The sequence below is a fragment of the Molossus molossus genome, unplaced genomic scaffold, assembly GCF_014108415.1.
Source record: "Molossus molossus isolate mMolMol1 unplaced genomic scaffold, mMolMol1.p scaffold_m16_p_19, whole genome shotgun sequence".
In the NCBI taxonomy this organism is placed as follows: Eukaryota; Metazoa; Chordata; class Mammalia; order Chiroptera; family Molossidae; genus Molossus; species Molossus molossus.
Window position 1 is genome coordinate 44,671,556 of NW_023425354.1, and position 19,603 is coordinate 44,691,158.

The 19,603-nt window shown below is 38.1% G+C and overlaps 1 protein-coding gene across 1 annotated transcript in view; it reads right to left on the reverse strand.

The window, feature by feature from the left end:
- Positions 1–19,603, reverse strand: part of UBE2G1 (ubiquitin conjugating enzyme E2 G1) — a 103,131-nt gene that overhangs the window by 8,738 nt on the left and 74,790 nt on the right. Inside the window, exons 3-4 of the mRNA XM_036268448.1 lie at positions 10,075–10,172; positions 4,317–4,495 (exon numbers count right to left, since the gene is read on the reverse strand). Of these exons, the coding sequence (XP_036124341.1) occupies positions 4,317–4,495; positions 10,075–10,172 (277 nt within the window). The remainder of the gene's footprint in view (positions 1–4,316; positions 4,496–10,074; positions 10,173–19,603) is intronic.

The following is a 19,603-nucleotide window of genomic DNA, read 5'->3' on the forward strand; positions in this document are numbered from 1 at the left end:
GGGGGAATTTGCCCGGCTGGTATGGCTCAGTAGTTGAGCATCGACCCATGCACCAAGAGGTCGCCAGTTCAATTCCTGGTCAGGGCACATATCCAGGTTATGGGCCAAATCCCCAGTGCGGGGCATGCAGGAGATAGCCAAATGATGTTCTCTCTCATCAATGTTTCTATCTCTCGCTCCCTCTCTCTCTCTCAAATCAATAAAGAAAAAAAAGAAAATTTTAAAGGGCGGCAATTTTTGCTGGAAGACCAGAAGATGGAAGAGCAATGAAACAAGCAATAGAGAAGAAAAAGTAACAGCTTAGAAACATCTCAATGGAACCAGAGCAAAGAAGGGAGAGAAGCTATTAAACAGAACTCTAAAGAAGTCCAAGTTTGAAAACGGTAAACCTGAGAAGAGTTAGTAAGAAGTAGTACTGAAAATAAAGAAATAGGAAACCTGTATAACTCAATCGTTCGGCATTTCCTCCCAACTATTTCCAAAATTTTAATACTTGCCTAAAATAACAATGATAGTAATACATAGATTTTACATAAGTATACTGGGCTAAAGAGTACTAGAATTACAGCTGCCACCATTGAGTATTGGTACTCATAGTAATTACTTCATTTTGGCATTTAAATGACACCCCTCCTCCAACTCTTACTCTTAGTTTAATATCTGGCTCGCTACCCACACACTCTCGAGTGAAACAAATTCTGGGTGCGCACATAGATACACAGCTCCAATCTGCTTTCCCATACCCTCATTTAAAAAAAAAAAATCCTCACCCAAGGATATTCCTCCATTTATCTTCAGTGGGAGGGGGAAGGTGGTGGGGAGAGAAACATCAATACAGGAGAAACACATCGACCAGCTGCCTCCCGTACCCCAACCAGGGCCAAGGAGTGAACTGCAATCGATGTATGTGCCCTTGCTGAAATTGAACCTGAGACTCTTTGGTCCTGGGTTGATGCTCTAACCACTGAGCAAAACCAGGCAGGGCCCTATAATCTCATTTTTTACTTTTTTTAAAAAAGTTTTTATTGATTTGTGAGAGAGAGAGGAAGAGAGAGATAGAAACATGGATGTGAGACAGAGAAACATCTCATCGATTGGCTGCTTCCTGCACGCGCCCCACTGGGGATGGAGCCTGCAACCTGGGCATGTGCCCTGACCGGGAATTGAAACAGGACCTCTCAATCCATAGGAAAGAGCTCAATTCACAGAACGACAATGGCTGGGCCATTTTTATTTCTTTATCATGTGTGAAGAGTTGTGTAGAAGGCCTAAAGAGTTCTGAAGTAGTCTTCAAAATACAAAAGAAAACCTGACTTCAGAGAAGGACTTCAGGATTTAACTTTTTAAAATCTCTAATAAGAACTCCCAAAAGAATTATTAAGTTCATTAAAGAGTGATAGAATTTCATGAAAAAGAAATTAATGGGGAAAAGACCAAGCATTTAAAATTAAAAGTAATACTGTCAAAATGAAAATTCAACAGAATTTTCTGTTGAAAAGCCCAGCCGGTGTGGCTCAGTGGTTGAGCACTGACCCATGCACCAAGAGGTCGCAAGTTTGATTCCTGGTCAGGGCACATGCCCAGGTTGTGGGACAAATCCCCAGTGGGGGGGCATGCAGGAGACGGCCAGTCAATATTCTCTCTTATGGATGTTTCTATCTCTCTCTTCCTCTTCCTTCCTCTCTCTCTAAAATCAATAAAGAAAAAAAAATTTTTAAACAAAGATAGAAAATTCAAAATCAGCACTATTAGATGAAACAGATACAAGGGATCAATCTGGATTATAGCTATAAGTTCAAAACAAGAAAGAAGGACAAACATGAAAAAAATTCTCAAAATAAAAAAGAAAGAAAAATTTCCCACAGCTGAAGTCTTCAAAGTATATATCAACTAGAGCCCTGGCCAGTTTGGCTCAGCGGTTAGAGCATCGGCCCACGGTCCAGAGAGACCTGGGTTCGGTTCCCGCTAAGGGCACGTACCGCGAATGCAATTTGTTCCCAGCCCCAGTTGGGGTTGTGCGGGAGGCAGCCACTCGATGTGTTTCTTTCACATCGATGTTTCTCTCTTTGTCTCTCTCCCTCCCACTCTACCTGAACAAAAATAGAAAATGTCCTTGGGTGAGGAAAAAAACAAACAAACAAACAAAAAACACAAAGTATATATCAACTAGAGAGGTGGAATAACTTTACATAATAATGTGAAATTTTAGAAGACCAAAAATCCAGAAAAAGACCTAGAGGGAACCAGAAAAAAAAAAAAAGAGGAAGAAAAAGGTCACCTACCAGTGGAGAAGAATCAACCTAGCATTAACTTTCTCATTAGTAACAATAAATACGAAAGAGATTCTGTAGAAATTTGATTTTTCTCCTCTAGAATTCTGTAAACAAAGTGATCCAGGAAACAGATGATTCAATACAGAAGAGCAGCAAGGGAAGGAAGGAATATTAAAGGAAAATTAAAGGAAAGCAGCCAAGCAACAGGCTGAATCAATCTAATTTGGAAACAAAGGATGGAGGGGATCCAGGACAGAGATCTCCAAGAAAAATGGGAGTTTCTGGAATAGGTACCATTGATTGAGGGATGAGAAAAACAAACAAGAAAATGTGAAAATATGGTAAAAGTTATGCAATGCAAGAGGAAAAAGCAAGTAAGAAAGGTAAACAAAACTATTTACAAGAAAGCTCCAGTTTAAATATGAGACAACTAACTGCTCAAATCAGAAAAAACAGCAGTGGGTTTCAAAAAACAGAATGGATAGATTTTGCATAGTCTGTGAAGTCAAGTTTGCATATTTCAACCTTTTAATAAAAGCCTATTTCTACCCTTATGAAAATGTTTGGCATCAAGAAAATGACTACATTTTCAGTAGGTTCTGTTTTACAGGACTCAGCTGTTTTGAAGAGTTAATCATTTTTGCCTATTCACATTGTCAAGTATTTATTTGTTCTCTCTTTTTTTTTGGTATGTGCCCCTAGCGGGAACCAAACCCAGGACTCTCCGGTCCACAGGCCAACGCTCCAACTGCTGAGCCAAACCGGCCAGGGCTATTTATTTGTTCTTAATCTCTCCTTTTTGAAGATTAAAATTCAACTTGTCAGTTCCAATCTTATAAAAAGAGCTGATAGTTGAGTATGAAATAGTAATTACTTCTCAAAATGATTCTACAGGGCTTTTTGTTTTGTTTTAAAACATCTTTCACCTCTTCTCCCTTACCATCTTTTATATTGTCTGACCTAATACTTGACTAAATAGAAAATTAGAATAGTGCCCTACCCGTTTTTACTTCAATTTAATTACTAAATGTAAAACTTCAAAGCCATAGATATGAAAATGGGTTATCTACGTAGTGTTTTTCTACATGTAAGATCTCACCCAAGTTTTTATATGTTTGAAGTAACCCAAGAAAAATGGTGAATTTAATCTTCTGACTTTCAAATATACTAACGGAAAAGAATAATATACCAAGAATAAGAATGAGAACAAAAGCCTTTTCAAAAAAGGCTAGACAGCTAAGGAACTAAGACTATTAAAAAAGACTAATAATATTATATCAGTGATAGACTTGTACTATGCTTATATGGAAAGGTACCCTTGTTCTTAGGAAATACATGCTAAAGTATTCAAGTATGAAGAGTTAGGATATCTCTAAAGTATTCTGTTTGGCAAAAGGAAAATAAAGTTAAATCTCCACAACTGGTGAATCTAGGTGAAGGATAGGAGTATTTATTTAACTCATGCAACTTTTTTGTAGATCTGAAACTTTTAAATATAAAAAATCGGAATAACATGGATTTGATATTACATTTTCTTAGGTATGACATGCAAGATGGTGTCTTTATTTTTATTTTTTTTTAATCCTCACCTGAGGACATTTTTCCACTTTATGTTCAGACAGAGTAGGAGGGAGAGAGAGGAAGAGAGAGAGAAAGAGAGAAACATTGACATGAAAGGGACACACTGAGCGGCCACCACCCGCACGACCAACCAGGGCCGGGGATAAACTGCAACCGAGGTATGCGCCCTTAGCGGGAACCGAACCCGGGTCTCTCTGGACCGCAGGCCAACGCTCCAACCGCTGAGCCAAACCGGCTAGGGCGGTGTCTTTATTTTTTAAAGATAAAGGTTCAAGTATTTAGGGGTAAAGCTTAGTTGTGTCTACAACTTATTTTTGTAACAGATTCAGAAGAAAAACAAACAGATATAAGTAGATATATAGACACACACACACACACACACAGAGCTACACATATAAAGATGCTATGGTTCTAATTGAGTTTACTTAAAGGGGAAGGGAGATGTACATGTGACCACCTTACCGCAGCATCAACATTAGCAGGTGAATCTCCATTAGGGTCTGCCAGCATAGAAATAACACTAATCATGATAGTTTCCACGGTGTGAATGGGGAGCCAGCGTTCCTCTGGTTTTTCATAACCATATTTATCTTCACCAGGCTCATGAAGAATAGAAATGCACACATCACCATTTTTATCAACTGCAAAATTAGAGAAAAACAGTCCTGTTTAAAATATGTATTTGCGATTATTTGGTTATACGTAAGATTATCTAGTATAGATGTAGTCCTAACTCCCACAGTACCTGTATAAAACAGTAAATATATACAGAAGTTAATTTCCAAAATGGAACCTGTTAAATAACCTTCTAGGAAGACCACAGATTTTATCAAATAGGATCCATCTGACAAATTCAATAGGAATGTAAGCTATCTTTTTCATTTGTGCAAAACTTCAAGATACCTAGCATGTTGACAAATGTTGTTGCTTAGCATTTACATGTAGTAAATACAGCAGGTCCTCCAATAATGTTGTTCCGTTCAATGTTGTTTCTTTATAACATAGATGAAATGCTGTAAGAACTTAAATCTTTTTTATCTGAATAAGCCCATGGAAAAACTGGTTTCACTATCCGTCATTTTGCTTCAAGTTGCAGAACCTATTGATGACGTTAAGTGAGAACTTACTGTACAATGAAATGAATAAGTGGCAACTATGAGCCCTGACCAGATGGCGTAGTTGGTTGGAGCATGGAAGGTAGTATACCAAAAGGCTACAGGTTCAATCCCTGGTTGGGGCATATGCGGGAGACAACCGATCAATGTTTCTCCCTCTCTCAAAATCAATAAGAACATATCCTTAGGTAAGATTAAATAAATAAATGGCAACTATTGAATTTGTTCTTCACTTGTAGAAAGTATATGGTCCAAATACCAGAAATAAGTTTCTATGTAATAATTTCCTAGTTTCCCCACTAACTTACTGATTTAAATGGGTGACAGTCAAAGGTCCAGAGACTTACCTAAGAAAAAAAATGAGAAGTAACATCATAATGTACTTTTAAAATCACATATTTTCGGGGAAAGGAGTATGATCATATTCACAAAAGGATCATGCCATATTGCCAGTGAAAATTCATCAACATCAATAAAGATTTCTATAAAACTATCTTAAAATCCAAGCCACAAGCCCTGGCTGATGTCCTCAGTCACTTTCTAGTTTTCCTTTTCCTTGGTCTGACTTTTATGTTATCCTTATCTCCCATATTAATCATCTTTTCCATGGGTAAATTAACTCATTCATTCTATCACAATTTACCCATCATATCCCCCCTCAACTTTATTGAAATATAATTAACATATAACATTGTGTAAGTTTAAGGTGTACTAAGTGATGATTTGCTGTATGTTACATCCATAATCTTAATGCCAATAACTTCCAAAGCCCTAAGCTCACTCCTGAGCCTTGTTTGGACTAGTTTTATCTAATTATCTATTGCATATATGAGAAGTATACTTCAAGGCAAGTCCAAATTTGAATGCACCTAAGTTACACAATGCTAATCTTTACCCTATAGTAATTTTTATAACAGCTTTGAGATGTTTATGTATTTGAATTGCACAATTTAATGTTTCCTAGTATGTTTACAGAGTTGTACAACCATCACCATAATCAATTTTAGAATGCATTCATCACCCCAAAAAGAAACCCTGTACACATTAGCAATCACTCCGCATTTCAACCAACCTTCCCCGGAGCCCTAGGCAACCACTAACCTACTTTCTATCTCTACAGATTTACCTATACTGGACATTTCACATAAATAGAATCATACACTGTAATCTTTTGAGACTGGCTTTGTTCACTTAGTATAACATTTTCAAGGCTCAACCATCATGAAGCATGTATCAGTATCTCATATTGTTCTATGGATATAACATTTTTCTGTTTTTTTTTTAATCCTCACCCGAGGACATCTTCTCATTTTTTGTTCAGATAGAGTGGGAGAGAGAGAGAGGAAGAGAAAGAGAGAGAGAAACATCGACGTGAAAGGGACACATCGAATGGCTGCCACTCACACGACCCAACCAGAGCTGGGGACAAACTGCAACCAAGGTACGTGCCCTTAGTGGGAACCGAACCCAGGTCTCTCTGAACCGCAGGCGACACTCTAACTGCTGAGCCACACCTGCCAGGGCACATTTTGTTTTTCTATACATCAATTGATAGACATTTGGGTTGTTACTACATTTTGATTATTATGACTAATGCTGCTAAGAACATTCATGTACAAGTATTTTCTGGACATATATTTTGAAGTTTCTTGGTTACCTCGGAGTGGGATTGCTGGAATATAAGGTAACTGACTATGTTTAACCTTTTGAGGAACTGCCAAACTGTTTTCCAAAGTGGCTGTCCCACTTTACATTCTTGCCAGTAGTGTAGGAGGGTTGTAATTTCTCTATGTTCGCACCAACACTTGTTTATTATCTGTCTTTTTTTATTATAGTCATCCCAGTGGGTAGAAAGTGTTATTTCACTGTAGTTTTAATTCTACAATTATTTTGTAAACGGGCCATCTATTCTGAATTCTTACCTGTCCATTACTACCCACATCTGGCAGTCAACAAGTAAGAATAAATTTTCCTCCCTGCCACTACTCTTAGTTCAAGTTTTCATTTGTCTCTTACTGGAACCACTGAAAAAATCCCCTATCTCCTGGCTATCAGTTGGCCTTCCCCTTCTAATCTTTCCTCCATGAGTATAATCTTTCTAGCCGAAAACATAGTCAAGTTAAACCTTTTATACAACTTCAAAACTCATTAACTTAATGAGTTCCCACAGCCTAAAGAAGAAAGTTCAAGGCAGGCATTTATATATTCAAAGTTCTGTTTAAGAATCATATTCTCTAACTTCCTCTTCTATGCTACCAATAAGCTTTATAACTGCATCACTGTCATCTCTCAGTTTCATCATTAAGTTTATATGTCCAGCCCTGGCCAGTTTGGCTCAGCGGTTAGTGTCAGCCTGCAGACCACAGTTGAGGGTTCAGTTCCGGTGAAGGGCACATAGCTCAGTTGCGGTTTGTCCCCAGCCCTGGTCCAGGTCATGTGGGAGGCAATCAATCAAGGTGTCTTTCACATCAGTGTTTCTCTTTCTCTCCCCCTCCCTCCCACTCTATCTGAAGATAAACAGAAAAATATCCTCAGGTGAGGATTAAAAACAAAAAAAAGTTTACATGTCCACCTTTGCCTTATTATTACTTTTTATCCCCATCTGAGGACATTTTTCGATATTTTGTTCAGATAGAGTGGGAGGGAGGGAGAGAGAGAGAAACATCGATGTGAAAGGGACACATCGAGTGGTTGCCACCCACACGACCCAACCAGGGCCGGAGACAAACTGCAACCAAAGTACATGCCCTTAGCGGGAACCAAACCGGGGTCTCTCCGGACCGCAGGCCGACGCTCTAACCACTGAGCAAAACCGGCCAGGGCCACTTTTGCCTTATTATATAGATCATAATATCCTTATAGAAAGAGACCATAACTTATCAATCATCTTTATATTTCCAGTGCCTAGAAGATACTCAAATGCTCTTTTCCTCTCATTCCTATTTCAAAATGACTTTTCACTCTTTCCTAGTCTAACTTTTCCTGTACTTGCTATCCTTGCCCCACTACCACCTCAGGTATCCATTCTTTACAAGTTTTAACTATTTCACTCTCTAATACCTCTTCCTTTATGGCCTGCAAGACAAAAGAGTCTCTTCAACCTTTGGGGAAAAAAAACCACCGTTTCACTCTGGCTGGTTTGGCTCAGCGGTTAGAGCGTTGGCCTGAGGACCAATGAGTCAAGGGTTCAATTCTGGTCGAGGGCATGTACTTTGGTTGCCTTTCAGTCCCTCTCACGTAGATCTTTCTCTCTTTCCCTCCCTCCCTCCTGCTCTTTCTGAACAAAAATAGAAAAATATCCTGGGGTGAGGATTAAAAAATAAACAAACAAAAAAAACCACTGTTTCATCAGTTATCTTCTCAAACTACCTAGGCCATTGCTATACTGCCTCTTTACAGAAAAGAAGTGCCACGCATTGCATACATACGTGCTTTCATTTAATTCTCACAGATAGAGAAATAAGGCTCAAAGAGGCTTTGCCAAAAATTCTATGGTTAGTCTGGTGTAGCCAACAGTGAGGAGCTTTGTCACACCTTCTTTGGTGTAAAGAGATTGCTATTACACATCAAATAATTCAAGTGAAGCAGGAAAAACTGCCAAAAGCCTAGGAAGAGATGAAAGAAATGTCAAAGAAACAAAAGGTGAATGTCATCAATTTATGTATCGATTTTCATGTAGGACTATTGTTAATGCATTCTCCCACAAATAAATTGTTAGAGATACTTTTCGCCCTTCTGAACAAAAATAATTGTGTGCCTTTTGTAATCACTGCTACCTTAAATGTGATGAAATGTGGTGGTTCCCTTGATTCCCAATAGTTTTCTGTTTGCCAATTCTAGCCTCCCATAAGATCCACCTGTTTTTCAAGCCATTTGGGTTCTAATACGTACTTCCTTATCCATGCAATATGCCTTAATGTAGTCAAAACGCCATTACTGTGTCACTGATTTTTGTTTAAACTAATAAATAAGGGTTCTTCTTCCTTGCAACCGAGTCTTGACTATGAGAAACAAAATGCAAATGAGTATAGTTGTTTAAAAATACAGCTGACTGCATCGATGTTCTCACTCATTAATATTTCTACTTTTCTTTCTCTCCTTTCCTCTCTCTCTAAAAACTAATAAATAAAAATAAATAAAAAGCCCAGCCAGAGTGGCTCAGTGGTTGAGTGTCGACCTGTGCACCAAGAGGTCACTGGTTTGATTCCCGGTCAGAGCACATGCCCAGGTTCTGGGCCCAATCCTGGACAGTGGGGGGCATGCAGGAGGCGGTCAATCGATGTTCTCTCTCATCGATGTTTCTCTTTCTCTCCTTTCCTCTCTTTCTAAAAATCAATAAAGGAAAAAAGAAAAAAGATAGCTGGTTGCAAAATACTGATAGTCCAAAAACTTATATAAAAAAGCCACAAAGCCTTGCAAGCTCATATAAAACAAGGCCAAAAATTCATCAAAGAGACTGTGTATAATAAACATAGTTTATCTAGCCTAACCTTTGACTCACAAAGTGGATTTTAAATGGTAGCACATCTCTGAGTAAAAAAATTCAATGTCTGCATTCCATGAACAGCGGTACTAGATGCTTTCCAAAGGTTAAAACATACAGTATTTTACCTTATTCGATGCCTTCAGTTGCCTTATGAAGTAGGTAGGACATTCCCTTTTTTATAACTAAGAATATAGATTAAAAGGTCTAAGAGCTAAGATGAGAAAAAATAACTAAACAATCGAGATTTAATTATGTCTGTGCTCTTTGTAAAAGTCAATGAGTTACCTAATGCCTTGAAAATTATCTCAATTATAAGAGTTCTATCAATGCTGAGTATCATATCACCCACCAAACTTGCCTCAAGTTTGGAATATCATGAGACTCAAAAGAGCTGAAAAGTAAGTAAGTAAAAAACTATTTTTTTCATGTGATCTCTCTGTTACTCCTTCTTGTCTAAAGAATCTAACGCATGGCCACTGTGCATAACAAACACAATGAACTTAGTACAAAAATTCCAAAGCAATTTCACTGAGAACTACATCTTTTTTTATTGATTTTGAAAACTTTAGTGACAGGCCATTATATTTGTAAATGTAAATGTAAAACTAAATAAACTTACCATTTGGGTGCCAGATTTCTGTAATGAATTTCATTTTAGGTGGCCGGAGGGGATAATCTTTTGGGAAAGTGAGATGAGCCTTAAAAACACCACCTTCACTGGAAAACAAAAACATAAGGCAGTCCTTGCCTGTAAGTTCCTGCTTATAAGTAGACAATTATTAAAACAAACATAAAATCAAGGGTGCTAGTGATGACAGTATAAATACATGAATAATCTGGATTTCAGACAGTTTACTTACTCGAATACCCAGGTAAAAACTGTCATACCTACCACCTTATTAAACTCTCAAAAAGCTAGTAAAATGAAAGAGCTCAAAAAAGACATCCAAACCAGATCACACTATTGCTGTGCTACAAATCTTTCTGTCACTTCCCACTGCACTTAAAATTTAGAAGGTTAACATTATCCATAAGGGTCAAGCTGCCAAATCTCAATGTTGATCTCAAATTACCACTTTTCTTTCTGTTCTAGCCAGTCTTCTTTGTGTTCTTCAAACATAACAAACTGTTTCTCATCTCAGAGTTTATGCACATTTTGTTGTGCCCTGTCTAGGAACAGATGTGCTGACCTTCCATGCATCGATCCACTTACTTATCTCATCATTTAACAAATATTTATTCAGCCTTTACATGCCAGACACTAGGAGTATAGCAATAAAAAGCATTTAGTCACTCAATGAGTTTATATGCTAGTGACTTTCCAAAGCAGTCCTGTGCAATAAAAAAACATGCTACACATTGGAGATGTTCCATATTTGTGTTACACAATATGGTAGCCACCAGCCTCTTAAAATACAGTTAGTGAAACTGAGTAACTGAATTTTAAATTTATTTAATTTTAATAGCCACATGCAGCCAGTGACTGCTGTATTAGTGCAGTTCCAGAGCATTGTCATTTACTTAGGAAGTGTTGTTAAAGAACTGTCAAAATAATACAATGTGTTGTAAATGCTAAAAATAAAAAACAATAAGAAGAAGTCAACCTTATGGGTCAAAAATGACTAAGCTCCTGCCTTGTGTTCTTGGTACTACTATACCTTCTGTTTGAAATACCCTTCTCCCCTTGTCATTCAAAACTCAGCTTAAATGTTACCTCTTGAGAAAGACTTTATCCAATTTTAACAAGCCATTGTGTCCCTCTATCACACTGACCAGTTTACTGCAACAGCCATTTGCATATCAGATTATTTTATTTTCAATGTACATACCATCAGAGGAGGGTCATATGATTGTGTTTGTTTTAGATCAGTGAGAAATAAAGTTCTTCACTCATTAAATGGTTTTCATTTATTGAGCAAATATACATTGGTTATCTACTTGTGCAAGGCACTGGTTTCATGATACTTACCATTCTAGTGGCAGAAGGAAATATCAAGAAAAATATCAGTAATAAGTACTGGGATAACATGAGCAATTTATTGTTAAATTTAAAAAAAAAAAACCCCACAAGTATCTATTGGATAAGCCCATTTATCTCTAAAAGATGAAAAGGTGGGAGTATGTTTATATACAATTAGAAATATGTATAGAAACATGATACCAATACATTAACTCTGGAGCACAGGATTATGGAATTTTTTACTTTCTGCTTTGTACATTTCATATTGCTTCCCTTTTTAACCATAGCAAGTATTAATTTTTATCTTCTGTTTCTGATCATAAAAGCAAAATTGGGGAGAGAGTTAATAAAAGAGAGGTAGATCATTAACACCAAACTGTCCTGAACACAGAAAATGCAGTAGACTCTGAGTATAAAAAGTAACCTTGAGCCTGGCCAATGTGGCTCAGTGGTTGAGCATTGACCCATGCAGCAAGAGGTCACTGGTCCGATTCCCAGTCGGGGCACATGCCCAAGCTTTGGGCCAAGTCTCCAGTGGGGGGCATGCAGGAGGGCAGCCAACTGATGTTCTCTCTCATTGATGTTTCTATCTGCCCCCCTCCTCTCTCTCTCTCTCTCTCTCTAAAAATCAATAAAGAAAAAATATTTTAAAAATTCAAAAAAGTAACCCTGATAATACAATTTTGGTTAAAGCAATAGGAAAAAGACTGTCAAGAATTAAAGAAAGAATGAAATGGTAAAGTATAAGCATTACAAACAGGACAATATGAGATTAACAGTTAAAGAAGATGGCAACTAGATGGGAAATAATACAAATGAAAAGCATTAAAAAAGGGAAAAACTAATTTGTTTGCAAGTAAATGGAAATGTGCTGGCAGAAAGACTAGATATACTATTAAAAAGAACAACTGAGCCCTGACTGGTTTGGCTCAGCAACAGAGCGTAGTCCTGTGGACCAATGAGTTGTAGGTTCGATTCTGGCCAAGGGCACATACCTCGGTTGCAGTTCATCCCCAGTCCGGGGTCGTGTGGGAGGCAAGCAGTCAATGTGTCCCTCTCACACTGATGTTTCTCTCTCTCTCTCTCTCTCTCTCTCTCTCTCTCTCTCTCTCCCTTTTTCTCCCTCTCTGTCCCACTCTTTCTGAAGATAAATAGAAAAATATCCTCGGGTAAGGATTACCCCCCCCCACCACCACACACACACACACACACACAGAACAACTGAGAAATTAGACAAAAGAAAGAAAATAAGGTTAGTAAAGAACCTAATCAAAAAAGAACTTTTCCTTCTGCACAGGAAGAAAACAGAGATCGAGGGGCAGAAAGGAAGAAAAATGACAAATTTTATGCCTGCCTTACTGGCCTTAACTTTCATAATTTGTAAGATTATCTTATCAAAGAGATAAAAAACCTGTAAAGAATGCATTATACTGATAGAAATGTCTATCTTCTCAGCCTATGTTACCCCAACTGTATAAGTTAGTGCCAAAACTGGTCTTAGGCATAATTAATTATATGAACTAGTTTTTCAAACTGGGGCTAAAAACCAATTAAGTGAGTCACTAACTAGTTTTCTTCTTAAACAAATACAAGAAGAATAGAAAACAAAGGTGCTTATCACAAGTAATTTGTTTCAGTTTTATAATCTACACACATTTCTACTCACTAAGATGTATACACCTAAGTATACATTGGGGTCATGATGTCAATTATTTCTGATTATGGGTTATGGTTAAAAAAAAATAAGTATGAAAGCCACAATTTCATGAAAAAAGCCAAGAATCAATGTAAAAAGGACATCAAAACACTGCCACAAAGCACAAGCTCTTTTTTCCACTGCTGAGACTCCTCAATATTCAGTTTGTTTTTCCTTAAGCTTTAATTGATTAGATCTCCTTAAAAGCTTTATATTAGCTGACTGAAATCCCTATCATAAAAAATTACCTAGTTCATATTACTTTCAATTTTTAAAATGGCAATCAAGTTCAATTACTAGGATTATCCTAAAACATTTAAAGCACACACTTTTTTCTCTGTCTGCAATGCCTTCTCCCATTCTGAACAAACCATGTTATTCCTTATACTTTTTCTCCTAAGGGGGACTCCTTGACATCTCCTTTACCTGTAGAAGTTTGTGTTGTGTGTGTGTGTTTTTTTAAGTCCTGTCCAGTAGTCCCAACTTGTGGGAGTAAACTTATAGTGAACAGCTAAATTAGCAAAAAAGATCCACAGGGTGCAAAACACTTTAAACTAAATAGTAATATGTCACATGTTCAATGTTTTTCAAATATACAAAGATGCTACTGTGATGAACCAATTCAGAGTATATTGAAAAAGCATCGATGAATTGAAAATATCTTCTCTTCCATTGTATATTCTCTTCATCACAGATATTAATAGTACAATTACTAGCATGATGCTAAAAAAAAGTATGCAACCAGGAGTTTCCCATTTGAAAGGGTTGAGAAACCTAGGCCTAATTCAAGTTTATTCCATGAGGCCTCCCTTACTGTTTTTGTATTACATCATAAAAATTTTACAAGGACAGAGACCCTATCATTCTTCTTTGTCAGATCCCACCATTCTGCCATATTTACTGTATTTAAATGATAAACTGTATGCTGTCATCTGAAATGTTGCTCAACATTGTTCTTTTACATATATTCCTGTTAATATTTGACTGTTGTTTATTTTACCTGCCACATTCCACAATTTATCCATTATAATAATAAGACATTTGATTGCTTCCCTTTTTTATTTGCTATTACAAGCAATAGAACATTGAATATTCCAAACACTTCCTAGCCATAGGGTTTTAACCCTAGAAATAAAAGTGCTAAGGAAATGTTTAAGTAATTGTTCAAAGTCACACAACTAATAAAAATGGTAGTCAGGGAGTTAAACACAGATAGTCTCCAAAGCCCATATTCTTAAGCACTAAATGATAAATGACACTGCGTTGCCAGTTGCCAGTGATCAATCAATTTCTAAGTAATACATGCGTACAGTTCATTCCCCTCAAAAATTTCATTGCAGAATATATGGCTTGTGTCTCTAAGTCTTAAACAAAAGTATTTAAAAAATTGTTACTGTAAAAGAATATTAATCAGAGAATTTAGTTTGGTTAGCCAACTCTTTATTTTCTATATCGTCTCAAGGTAAGATAATACTGTAAAAGATACATATAATCTTAAGGTTCTCTAATTTTTCTACACCACTGCCAGTGGCAAGAAACAAAACAGCATATTACGTGAACAGACCAGCCATTAGTGATGAAAGAAAAAAAGAGAGTAAGAGATAGAAAACTGTACATTCAGCATTCACTAATACAAATTTATAAACATAGAATTAATTATACAGTGCTATCTGGGACTCTGAGACTTTCTTTAAAAACCTACTGCCATGCCCGGTCGGTGTGGCTCACTGGTTGAGCAGTGACCCATGCACCCAAAGGTCACTGGTTTGATTCCCAGTCAGGGCACATGCCCAGGTTGTGGGCCCAAAGCCAGTGGGGGGCACACAGGAGGTGGCCAATCGATGTTCTCGCTCTTCAATGTTTCTATCTCTCTCTCTCCCCCTCTCCCTTCCTCTCTTTAAAATCAATAAAGAAAACAATATATATATGTATATACATATTTGCATTTATCTTTAGATCGAGCGGGAGGGAAAGAGGGAGAAAGAGAGAGCGAGAAACATCGATGTGAGAGAGACATAGAGTGGCCGCCACCCACACAACCCCAACCAAGGCTGGGGACAAACAGCAACCGAGAGGCCCGAACCAGGTCTCTGGTCTGCAGGCTGACGCTCCAACCACTGAGCCAAATCGGCCAGGGCAAGAAAAAATACTTTTTTTAAAAACCAACCTACTGCCACTCCTACCTGAATTTTTTTATTTCTGTGGATAGTAGTCTATCCATACTACTTGATAATCAGTTGTACAAAAACAGAAGATAGCCCTGGCCAGTTTGGTCCAGCGGTTAGAGCGTCGGCCTGCGGTCCGGAGAGACCCCGGTTCGATTCCCGCTAGGGGCATGAACTTCGGTTGCAGTTTGTCCCCGGCCCTGGTTGGTCGTGCAGGTGGCAACCACTCGATGTGTCCCTTTCACGTCGATGTTTCTCTCTCTCTCTTTCTCTCTTCCTCTCTCTCCCTCCCACTCTATCTGTATAAGAAATGGAAAAATGTCCTCGGGTGAGGATTAAAAAAAACAAAAACAAAAACAGAAGATATATTACACCAGTTTCAGAATGTCTTTCATAGAAAGACAGCCTCAAGAACCAATTCTTAACAGCACTAGAAAGATTAATAGACAGAGAAGTAATAAAAACTCAATATTGTGTAAAGATAAACATAATGGTTCAATTAATACTTATGGCAACTATCACAGTCTCAAATAAAGTAATGCTTAAATATACCAGTTGCTTACATAGACTATACAGTGTGGACTGCCCTCTAGTGACTAAATGAAGGCTAATGTTGCCACCATGAAATACCACAACAGCTTTTCAAGAACTTGAGTGTTCTTTTTTTTTTATCCTCACCCGAGGACATTTTTCCATTTTTTGTTCAGAGAGAGTAGGAGGGAGAGAGAGGGAAAGAGAAAGAGAGAGAAACATCGACGTGAAAGGGACACATCGAGTGGCTGCCACTCACACGACCCAACCAGGGCCGGGGACAAACTGCAACCGGGGTACACGACCTTAGCGGAAACCAAACCCAGGTCTCTCTACACCGCAGGCTGACGCTCTAATCGCTGAGCCAAGCCAGCCAGGGCTTGAGTATTCTTTTATAACTATATACATTATCTAATTATTAAGTGGTGAATTAATCACTTAGGTCTGGGTACCATGTAAGCCCACATTAACATACTTTCAATCCTTTGTCCCTACTACCCCGACCCCTATTGTCAGCTTGTTTCTCTTCTGAGGCAGTTTATTTATACTTAAGATCCATGTATTCATTCACTCCCAATAGCACTCCTCAAAAACAACTGCATGGCCCTACTCTCTTCACTCCATTGAAATAACTACAAGAACACTAGTAATTTCCTTACTGTTAAATAAACAAACACTGTTAAATACTTGATTTCTGATACTTGATTCTTCGTAGAATTTTAGAAAACTTAGTTCCATAAAACTTTTCCTCTCCTTATACCTTCCTGGCTAACTTACTCTGCCTTTCTCATCACCTTACCCTAGGCACATACGCTCTCTCTCTATCCGCTAAGCAAAGGATGCTGATCTCCCTATTTCAAGCAGCCATGAGCAGCCCCCAACTCCCAGTCCATTTTTTATGGTATAGACAAAGAAAAATTTTAAACATTGTTAAAAACATATTTTTGTTGCAGAAATAAAGTACAAGTAAATTGAGGGAAAATAAAATCCATAATTCTGAAATTATAATCCTTAGTAATTCAATACACTTTTAAAAATATAAATTTAGCCCTAGCCGGTTTGGCTCAGAGGTTAGAGCGTCGCCACATGGACCGGAGAGTCCCGGGTTCAATTGCGACCAAGGGCATGTACCTCGGTTGCAGTTCATCCCCAGCCCTGGTTGGAGTCGTGGGGGAGGCAAACACTCCATGTGTCTCTTTTCACATCGATGTCTCTCTCTCTCTTCCTCCCCCCCATCCCCGCTCCCTCCCTCCCACTCTATCTGAAGATAAATGGAAAAATATCCTTGGGTGAGGATTAAAAAAATTATATATATAAATTTAACTCCTGACATAAAATTTATCAATGGTTGTGCTTTGTTCTTAGGACAAAAGATAAATTCAAACTCTTTAACAGTATTTTATAAATTTAAACTGGCACTCAACTCCTTACCCAACCTCATTTCTTAAAATTCTTTATACTTACTTTATTCAGTTGTCATACCCTTGTTCCACCCTTTTCCCAGCCCCTATGTATACAGTTCTCCCTATGAAATGCTTAATCCCTAGTTTCACTTTCACTTACCACCACCCCTCACTGTCATTGTCAGAATATCAGTCTAGTTAATTCTTACCTTGCTGTTGACAGTCCCAAATTTCTTCCAGCCCAGAATAATTAATCTAAACCAGATGTGGCCATCTCATTCATCTTGCCAGTTATTGGGTAAGGAATGAGGAAGTCACTCAACTATGACAAATGAGACAAGAGGCAGTCTGCTGAAGAAACTATCTTCTCTTTTCTTGGGTGATATTCTGAAATGCTTAAAACTGCTGTAACCATTTTGTGTCAGGACAACAAATTATTCAAAGTATTCTAAGCCAGTTAAAATCAGATTTCTGTTGCCTACAGCCAAAAAGCCTAGTAACTAATACAGTTACCAACTCTTCAGTTCCCATTTTAGACATCTGTTCCTCTGGGAAAAGTTCCATGACACATTCAATACCTGCCATGTTCCCAGTAACTTCTCATAATACCCCATACCTATCAGCATCATAGCTATCACTAAAGTGTATTAAATGACTATGCAATGATCTATTTTGTCAACTAAAGTATAACCTCTTTGGGAGCAGTGACTATTAGCTAACTTAAGGTCATGTCCCCATCTAACAGAAGAGTGCTCAAAAAATTTGAGAATTGCCCTGGCTGGTTTGTTCAGTGGTTAGAGTGTCTGTCTGTGGACCAGAGAGTCACAGGTCTGATTCCTGATTAAGGACCTCAGTTGCAGGTTCAATCCCCAGCACCTATTGGGGTTGTGAGGGAGGCAACCAATCAATGCATCTCTCACATCAATGTTCCCACCCACCCACCCCCCCAACTAAAAAAAAAAACCAATGGAAAAATATCCTGGGTGAGGATAAAAAATACACACACGCACACACTCTTGAGAACTAAATAAATGAGTAATGTAAATGCCAGTGTAATGCTTTATTTTTGCAACCACCCTAAGTAGGACATTGCCAAAAGAAATGGCCTAACCTCAATAAATCTTAAACCTCTTTTTTGAGGGCTTTAAAAACAAGTTTAGCCCTGGCCAGTTTGGCTCAGCAGTTAGAGCGTCGGCCTGCAGTCCAGAGAGACCCAGGTTCGGTTCCTGCTTGTCCCCGGCCCTGGTTGGTCATGCGGGTGGCAGCCACTCGATGTGTCCCTTTCACATCGATGTTTCTTTCTCTCTCTCTCTCACTTCCTCTCTCTCCCTCCCACTCTGAACAAAAAATGGAAAAATGTCCTCAGGTGAGGATAAAAAAAAACACAAGTTTATAACTTCCAGCACATGGATTTTAGAAAAGATCTAATGATCTAAGGAATCAGATCCAGGTAATTTTGTATGATTAATATGTGTCAACCACATTAAGGCTTCATTACTCACAAGATGCTCAAAATACACATGGCACTGAGGTTCAACTATAGCCCAGGTGCTGCCGGTGCTCTCATCAGGAACAGACAGTATAGAAGTGGCCATCAATGGTCTCATCAGTAGGTCCATACTCCAAAGGAGCTGCTACAAATGCTTCTGCTACCCACATCTCATATCAAGCAGTCAGCACTTTTTAAATGTATGCTGAAGGCCAGAAATAGGTTTTTATTTGGTGGAAACGATGGCCTGTTAATTGGTACAACACATATCAAAAGTGGCTTTCTTTGGTGAAGCTGAAGGTACACAAAATTTATGAACCAACTAATAATATTCAGAGACAACTGCCACCATTGCATGAAAACAGTGTAAGAATTTTGTGAGGTCCTGACAGAAGCTCAAGTGTAGATGCAGAATCAATTCTCTATATAGAATCAGTTTAGAAGAATTTCTTTCATCTCATATCAACTGTAAGAATAACAAGATTCTATCACTGAAATATTGCTGTTTCCCCTGAGTAAACTTTCCTGCAATGTGTTTTGATTGCAAAACCTAGAAGAATAGACCTGAACTTCATCAAGCTCATAAACTAGGTTATATGTATGGTTCTGTGTACTAACTGTGGTTAAGAAATTACCTTTCAAATAATATTAAGATTGTGGGGGAATATTTCTAGGATGGTTTTCTTTCCTCTTTTTTAAAATATGTTTTTATTGATTTTTTTTTTTTTTAAATAGAAAGAGGAAGGGAGACAGAAACATCGATGTGAGAGAGAAACATCAATCAACTGCCTCCTGCATGCCCACTACTGGGGATTAAGCCCACAACCTGGGCATGTGCCCTGACTGGAAGTTGAATGGAGACCTCTCAGTCCATGGGATGATGCTCAGTCCACTGAGCCACACT